Consider the following 9,045-nt stretch of genomic DNA (forward strand, 5'->3'; position numbering starts at 1 on the left):
AAAAAAAAAAAAAAAAAAAAAAAACCCATAAATTCTGCTGGTTGGCATGTAGAGGAAAAAAAGCACTCTCACACCCTGCTGGGTAGAAACGTCAAGAATTCCAGTCTTTCAGAAGTCAATATGGAACTGCCTAAAGTCTGTATTTATCTTTTGACCTAGCAATACCACTACAAAAAGTTAAATGAAGAGGGAGCCAGTTGCCTTAGGTGCTAAGGACAAGAAGTCTCCTAGAGGAAAGCACATGCCTGAATCTATGGAATGCACGTGCTGGGGTCTGCTTTTAACCACCTCCCATATTCATCCTGTGTGTTACAATTTCCTTCACATAGCCAATAACAGAAGAAAATGTGCTCACTTGTTAAACATATGCATATCCAATTTGCTGGACAATTTTCACATATATAAACTGATAAATTGGTGTATACATCATTGTGCTTGGAAAACTGGTTAGCAAGAAGTATCTTTTAGTTTTTTTTTTTTTTTAAGTATAATAATAAAATAAGTTTTTAGCCTATAAGGCAGAGAACAAGACCTAGAGGGAAAAAAGGTCTATAGCCACTTATGGGAACCTGATAGGAAAGTTATCATGTTTTTGCCAAAAATACAAGCCCTGCCTCTTCCAGCTACAGTGACTTTATTAAAACATTCTTTGGAAGTATGAAAAGGTTGAAGTAAGAGTTTGGAATAATATATTGTTAAAGTTCACAAAGAAAGGAAGTGAAAGATCTTTACAAGGAGAAATACAAAATTCTGATGAAATAAACTGTAGAAAACACAAACAAATGGAGAAACACCCCACGCTCATGGATTGGAAGAATCAACACTGTTAAAATGACCATGTTACCTAAAGTAATCTAAAGAATCAATGTAATCCCTATCAAACTATCAATGTCATTTTTCACAGAATTAGAAAAAAACAACCCTAAAATTCATATGGAAAAAAGAGCCAGAATAGCCAAAGCAATCCTAAGCAAAAACAAGAAAGCTGGAGACATCACATTACCTTCAAATTATACTAGAAAGCAGCATAGTACTGGTATAAAAGCAGACATGTGGACCAGTGGAACACAATACAGAAGCAGACATGTGGACCAGTGGAACAGAATAGAGAATCCAGAAATAAACTCCAATACCTACAACCAACTGATCTGTGACAAAGCAGACAAAAACATATATTGGGGAAAGGACACCCTAATCAACAAATGGTGCAGGAAAAAATGGATAGCTACATGCAGAAAATTGAAACTTGATCCCTATCTCTTCCCAAATGCAAAAATTAACTTAAAATGGATTAAAGACTTAAATGTTAGACCTGAAACCATAAAAATCCTAGAAGGTGGCCAGGCACAGTGGCTCAAGCCTGTAATACCAAAAAATAACTCAGAGAGTCAGGGTTTGGCCAATCAGAAATTAGGCTTTAAATGTCCAGTTTCAAAATAACATGTAATTAATTGTAGGCAGAGGCTGGAAAGATTACATATGACTGGTTGTCCTAAATAGACATTTGTGCCTCTGCAAATGTTCCACCCTTTAATATGTATTATAAGTACCTGCTGTGACTGAACGTCTGTGGCTATGAGCATTTTTGAGTTAACCCTTTGCACTCGGAGACATCTCGTGGATCACCTACCAGCAACTTGACAGCACTTTTTAATGAAATAGTGAAAAACGAATCACTTTATATTAAATACTATAGTGTTGAAATCAATTATTTTATTGTAATGATATTTAGCTTGTAATGAAATTTTGGACATGGAGGAACTAAATTATGATTAAAAAAATCAAAATTTTATAGCTTATATCTTCCTAATGTGTGAAACAATTACATGCATTACAGATTTATTGATACATGTTGTGCAACAGTAATTTGATGTCTTACACCTAGTGTTTTTCTATTTGAGCAGACGGTGCAGTCTCGTTTTCTACCTTCCACGTTAATAATATGTAATTTATTTCCAGTCTGTGCACCACTGTGAAAACACTTCACACATTCTCATTCTACATAATGTCATATATTTTTTTGTAGATCCCAATATGTATTCCAGTTCTTAATTTGCTTTTTCATGCATTTTTAATGGAAAACTTCAAGGAAAAAAACATTTTTGAAAAATTTCCACTGGCATAAGTTTCTCTTGTGTAATCACCAGCAAGCTCTTTATGTCCTGAGAAAGGCCATCCAAGTGCAAAGGGTTAAGTTTGTTTATGTCAAAACTGCTTAATTCTACAAAAGGATCCCACAATATTCAAACCCATTGGTTCCTGCATTCCAGAGTTTGAACAGCTGCAGGGAACCGGTTACCTGAATCCCCTGACATGTTTAAAATAGCAAGTAGAAAAAATTTAGATATTGAGAGATTGATCTAAACATGTACTCTTATGAATTCAGTTTGAGGTCAGAAAATGAGCATTTGGATAGAAAAAAATAAAGCAATTGTGGAATAACTACACAGGATTTTTTCGGTAATAATCTAAAACGTTTGATGACCTCCATAAATACAACATACAGCTGAAAAAGACAAGCATGTCAAGATATGAATTCTGTGGAGAAACAAATACTTGATAGTACCTTCAAGCCATTTCTACTAAGATAAATTATGCAGTTGAATGGATGCAAAATCAGATGTGTCTAATGTCTAATTATATGATACCCCTTTTTCTTTTGCCAAAAAAATTGTTAAGATTTCGGTGGCAGAGTTTAAGGGTCAACAATAAAGAATACAGCTATTAAATTAAAAACTCAAAACACACATTTAAAGGCTAAATTAGGGCAGAGTGTGGTAGCTTAACCCTGTAATCCTAGCACGTTGGAAGGCTGAGATAGGAGAATGAGAATCACTTGAGTTCTAGAGCTCAAGGCTGCAATGAGCCATGATGGTGTCATTACAATACAGCCTGGTGTCAGAGTGAGACTATCTCTTAAAAAAAAAGGCTAGCCAGACATGGTGGCTCATTTCTATATTCCCAGCACTTTGGGAGGCTGAGGTGAGAGGATTGCCTGAGCCCATGGGTTGCCTGGGCAACTTGGCAAGACCTCAACTCTACAACAAACCAAAAAATAAAATAAAATAAAAAGAATTAACTAGGCATGGGGGTGTGCACCTGTAGTTCCAGTTACTTGCAAGGCTGTGGTGGAAGGATTACCTAAGCCCAGCAGATCGAGGCTGTGGAGGCCGTGAACGTGCCACTGCACTCCAGCCTGGGTGACAAGGTAAGACTCCAACTCAAAAAAAAAAAAGGCTACGTGATAAAGTGTGGCTTTTAAAAGTACAACAAAAACAAAACAGAGTGCTTTTCTCTAACTCTTCACAGATCACAAATACTCTCAACTCCTATTCTTGCAAGGTGTTGAGACAGGCATGAGAGGAGGACAGCACTATGAGTCACCACATAAATTCTTGTAAAACAAAGTGGGTGGATGTAGGTAGAAATCATTTCTGGAAAGTGAAGCAGAGTACGTGTTGCAGGGAGAAGTAGACACAAGCATAAAATGCAGTTCGTGCATTAACCTGTTGGCTGGGGGTTTCTTACGCCTACAAGAATCACCATGGGAAGAATCTATTTATTAAATTAAAAAAACTTACCTTGTTCTTTACCGGGTCAATATTCTTTCCAGGTGTGACAGAAATAATTCTCACAGGGTTCTCTTCATTTTCACTACCCCCAGTTTCTGCTGCCTCTGAACTCTGTTCCCTGTTGAAGAGAAAGAAATCATGGCTTCTTATTTCACCACATGAATACAAAGTTTACTCCTCACTATAGCCATAAGGAAAGGCTTAGACTGGTTTAGAAACACCACCAAGCAAAGCAACGACAGCAGGATTCACATCTTCTGTGGTTACAAACTAAAGCTTGATGATGTCATGATAATGATTTCCATTTAACAATAATAACAAGACAGAAAGGACTGCCTAAAACTCCTGACAAAATGATTGTCAAGAAACAAAATAACACAACTACTATAAACGCTGTCTCCTGGAAGCAGAAAACGCCAGAACAAAAATAAAACTATGGACCACAGCACAGTCTACTCTAAAAGGGGGCTGCAAGGCAGGACACTGGGAAGGATTTGAGCCTCCACCCACTGAACCACATCTGTTCCCTTATGAATGTTATTTTATGTTTTGGGATTCTTCTGCTAAAAATGGTTTACAACATCACTGGATGAGTGTTTCTTTAAGATCTCATCTGTAAGGATACAATCTTTAAAAGTCTCAATATTTAGTGCTCATAAGAGCAGGGTGAGAAATGATAAATGTTTGAGGTGATGGATACCCCAGTGACTCTGAATGGATCCGTACACATGGCATACATGTCTCAAAATATCACATGTACCCCATACATATGTACAAGTATTATATATCAATAAAAATATTATGTTTAGCTGGGCTCGGTGGCTCAGCCTGTAATCCCGTGCCTTTGGGAAGCTGAGGTGAGTGGATTGCCTGAGCCCGCGGGTTCGAGACCCGCCTGGGCAGTGAGACTTCATCTCTACAATAAATCCAAAAAATCAGCCGGGCGTGGTAGCACATGCCTGTAATTCCAGCTACTTGGAAGGCTGAGGCGGAAGGATCGCCGGAGCCCAGCAGGTCGAGGCTGTGGTGGCTGGGAGCGGCCACTGCACTCCAGTCTGGGTGACAGAGTGAGACTCCAACTCAAAAAAAAAAGAAAAAGTTTATGTAAAAGAAAAAGTAGAGACAAGTGGGAATTCTTATACAGTGGCCAATGGAGTAAATGCCTAATATGTTAAAATTAGCAGGAAATATTTCTACAAGTGGAAATTACTAGAACAATGTTGTCTTAACTCACCCTCTCCTAACTTAAGTCAAAATTAAAAAGCAATCAATTCATTGGCGTTATATTTTCATAGTTTTCCTAAGTGATGAATTTTCTTATACATAAAAACACAAAGAATAGTGGAGTCCTCTTTTAAATAAATTCTGCATTACTATCCCTTTTTATGGGGAGAAGATCGAGGTCTCACTCTGTTGTCCAAGGCTGGAGTGCAGTGATACCATCACAACTTACTGCAGCCTCTACCTCCTGGGCTCAGGCGATCCTCCCACCTCAGCCCCCTGAGTGAGCTGGGACTACAGATGCACACAACCATAGATGACTAATTTTTTACTTTTTGGAGAGATGAGGTCTCACTATGTTGATCAGTCTAGTCTGGAACTGCTGGGTTCAAGCAGACCTTCCACCACAATCTCCCAAAATGCTGGAAATACAGGTGTGAGCCACTGCATCTGTCTGCAATATGGTTTCAAAATGTATAATATTTTATACCAAAACATCTCTAAAGGTAGAAGTCTATTTTATGATACAGTGCTTTATAAGTTAAAAGAACCAAGGAGTGAGTGCTAGTAACAAAAACAATTGAAGGAAAAATTGCCTTGATCGATTTCCGGTTGAAGGGTTCAATTCTGAATTTACATTAATATTGCTTCCAGTCTCCGTGCCAGTGCTTCTAACATAAGGTTTTCTTCCCGTTGCTGATAAAGGTTTGTTTACTGCACCCAATACTCCAGCAGGCTTTGGCTAAAAATGACACACACCAATGTTATTCTACACCTTACTGAAAGGAATACCTGTCAATTTAGACACATGTAAGAGATATTGTTTAGCCTAAACCAAGGGATTGATGTCACCTTGGACAGTTAAACACTAAAAGTATTAGAAATGGTAATTATGTAAAACTGTGTTTGGCTGTCTTAATACAATTAGAGTCATAAACATACATACATACAAACTTGGGCAATATTTGCTAACCTTTATTATCCAATCAAAATAAACAATGTTTCTAAATCACAGTGAAGTATATAACATGCCCTATAAACAAACTAATGAATATGCATAGAAATAGTTTAGGAACTGTTTACCAAAAACTACATTTCCTTTTACTCTTTTAGGTGTCATCACAGAATTTTTTTTATAGAACAGACTGTCAAACTTATTAGTACTTTAAAATCATTTTTCTTTATCTTACACATGTGAGTTTATCACACAATTTCAAAAGAAAATCCGCTCTGTGGACTGTAAAATTGTTTTTTTTTTTGAGTCAGAGTCTCACTCTGTCGCTCAGGCTGAAGTGCAGTGGCATGCTCACAGCCACCGCGGCCTAAACCTGCTAGGCTTAGGTGATACTTCTGCTTCAGTCTTCCAAGTACTGGAACTACAGGTGCTTGCCACTATGCCTGGCTAATTTTTTGATTTATTGTAGAGACTAGGTCTCACCAAGATGCCCAGTGAGCCACCACTTCCAGCCTTGTAAACTATAAATTAATGGAAGCTTACCCTAACTAATGAGAACACACAGTGGTAATTCAGAAGAGTGGTACAATGGCAGAAAAAAGTCAGCACACAGCTGCTTTAGATGCTACAACTCTATAATGTGATCTTTAAAAACCTGGAACTATAAAATTCAGGGGACATTTAAAGACATTTCTAAGGAATAGCAGAAGTAATACACATAAGAAATAAAGGTCCCCATATTATCAAGTACATAATACCTTTCCTGTTAACAGAAGCACTCTTGTCTCTTCTGAAATATAATTCTTGTCATTACAGAAGTCCTATAAAAAAAAGAGATATCAAAGTGAATATGCATAATTTTGCTGTACCTAAAAGACTTGTTAAACTTTGTGCCTTGCAATAATCACAACTGTGCTAACATATCTACTGTCATCAAATAATCTAAAAACATTTAATGAACCATATATCATAAAGTCTAGCTTTAAATTAGATTTGTGGCACTGAAGAGTTAAGCAAATATCAGAGGTAAATTTCCTAAATCTCACTGTAAATAAAGCACATTCCTAATTTTTCATATGGGTCAGTGCCAACAGTCTTCAGTTTATTCATTAAATTATCTTCGCCCCTCCACTTTATCATCAAATATACAAATATTGGGATCTCAAAGCATCCAATGTGGTACTATGCACATACTTGGCATTTAATATTCAGTGAAGGAATACCATCCTTAATCTCAATAAATTATCCTCATTGAAAAAAATCTATAACCTTAACTAATAGTATTACGTTTCTGGTTGGGCATGGTGGCTCATATCTGTAATCCCAACACTTTGGGAGACAGAGGCAAGAGGACTGCATTAAGTCCAGGGGCACGAGGCCAGCCTAGGCAACTTGGCAAGACCTCATCTCTACAGTAAATTTTAAAAACTGCCAGATGTGGTGGTGCATGCCTGTGGTTCCAGCTACTTGGAAGGCTGAGGCAGAAGAATCGCCTGAGTTCAGCAGATTGAGACTGCATTAGCTGTGAGCGTGCCACTGCACTACAGCCTGGACAATGGAGTGAGACTCCTACTCAAAAAAAGGAAAAGAAATGAGAAAAGTAGTCATGTATTGAAAACAGAAAAGCCTAAGTTATTATTATTATTTTGAGTCCGACTCACTCTGTCACCCAGGCTACAGTGCAGTGGCACACTGCTCGTGCAGTGGCACAACAGCCTCAACCTGCTGGGCTCAGGTGATCCTTCCACCTCAGCCTTCCAAGAAGCATGAAATATAGGCATGTGCCACCACGCCCAGCTAATTTTTGATTTATTGTAGAGATAGGTCTCACCATGTTGCCCAGGCTGGTCTCGAACCCAAGGGCTTAATCGTCTTGCTTCCACCTCCCAAAGTGCTGGGATTACAAGCATAAGTGACTGTGTCTAGCTTCCTAAATTAATATTAAAAAGACTAAAACAGCTGGGTGCGGAGGCGGAGGAGAGAGGACTGCCTGAGTTCAGGAGTTCGAAACCAGCCTGTCAATTTGGTTAGATTTCGTTTCTACAATAAATCAAGAAATTAGCTGGGCATGATGACGTATGCCTGTAATTCCAGCTACTTGGAAGGCTGAGATGGAAGGACTGCCTGAGCCAAGCAGGTCGAGGCTGTCGTGTCCATATGTGTGCCACTGAACTCCAGCCTAGGCTACAGAGTGAGACTCCAACTCAAGAAAAAAAAAAAAAAAAGTCTAAAACACTATACACTGAAGATATCAACAGAAAAATCACCAAAAAAAGAGAGAGAGAGAAGTTCTTTGTGAGATCATGTATGTGTAGTGGTAAATAGCAATTTAGTTCTGGATGATTGGATCACCACTGTTATGAAGATTCTATTTGGATATAAGTCCAGTCATGATGGCCATGGGTTAACAAGCATATATTTAAATTCAAGAGCTCACTTACGAATATTTTTGGAGGCCAAACGATTCAAATACAGGGCAAATACTTTTGTAACTATTATTTCTATAAAAAGCAAGGCACAGTAAATATTAAAAACTAAATTATTAAAAAAATCAGATTAAATCTTAGTAAAGTATGACATGCCAAATAGAAAGCTCCATTTCCTAGAATGGAAAGTTCTTTTGCAAAATAGTCTAATGGGGTCATTACTGAGGCACATCTATAGGTCTGAAAATATGTAAAAATATTTTACATGCTATAATTTATCTAATTTAAAATAATAGAGTTTCTTTTTTTGTTTTTGGGTGTGTAGAAGCAGAATTTATTGAGAGGACACAAAAGCTCTCATAGTGGGAGGGGATCCAAAGGGATTGTCCAAGTTTCTGTTTTTTTAAACAAACACAAGAGAAAGTTAAACTTCAAAAGACCACTTAAAAACAGAAATTTAAAAAAATTCTTTAAAATCCAAGTTAGATGGAAAAACTTCCAGAACATGGACTACCTGGAAAATTTATTTATGAGGAAAAATTAACTCACTGATAGAATAAATGTACTATGTGCATAAATTAATAATACCATATACTGAGTATGATGAACTCTCTGTATAAACCTAGATATCAGTAACTGTCCATGTGTATTAGTACAAGCTGCATTATTAAGATGAAGAAATGAGGCTTAGAAGAAATAGCTTGTCCCTCAAGTTAGAAGTGGTTGATTAGAATCACTAGCCAAGGCCAGTTTCATGAACCCAAACATCTTATTTCATTTACAGATATTTATATTTACACTCTACCAAATATTTAAAAAATTTTTTTTTTTTTGAGTTGGAGTCTCACTCTGTCGCCCAGACTGGAGTGCA

At 37.4% G+C, this 9,045-nt stretch overlaps 1 protein-coding gene across 1 annotated transcript in view; it reads right to left on the reverse strand.

The window, feature by feature from the left end:
* Window positions 1-9,045, reverse strand: part of PDS5A (PDS5 cohesin associated factor A) — a 133,683-nt gene that overhangs the window by 2,335 nt on the left and 122,303 nt on the right. The window contains exons 28-30 of the mRNA XM_021710572.1: window positions 6,507-6,569; window positions 5,390-5,535; window positions 3,582-3,690 (exon numbers count right to left, since the gene is read on the reverse strand). Of these exons, the coding sequence (XP_021566247.1) occupies window positions 3,582-3,690; window positions 5,390-5,535; window positions 6,507-6,569 (318 nt within the window). The remainder of the gene's footprint in view (window positions 1-3,581; window positions 3,691-5,389; window positions 5,536-6,506; window positions 6,570-9,045) is intronic.

Source organism: Carlito syrichta, unplaced genomic scaffold (genome assembly GCF_000164805.1).
Source record: "Carlito syrichta isolate Samal-C Ts95f unplaced genomic scaffold, Tarsius_syrichta-2.0.1 Scaffold290082, whole genome shotgun sequence".
NCBI classification, from domain to species: Eukaryota; Metazoa; Chordata; class Mammalia; order Primates; family Tarsiidae; genus Carlito; species Carlito syrichta.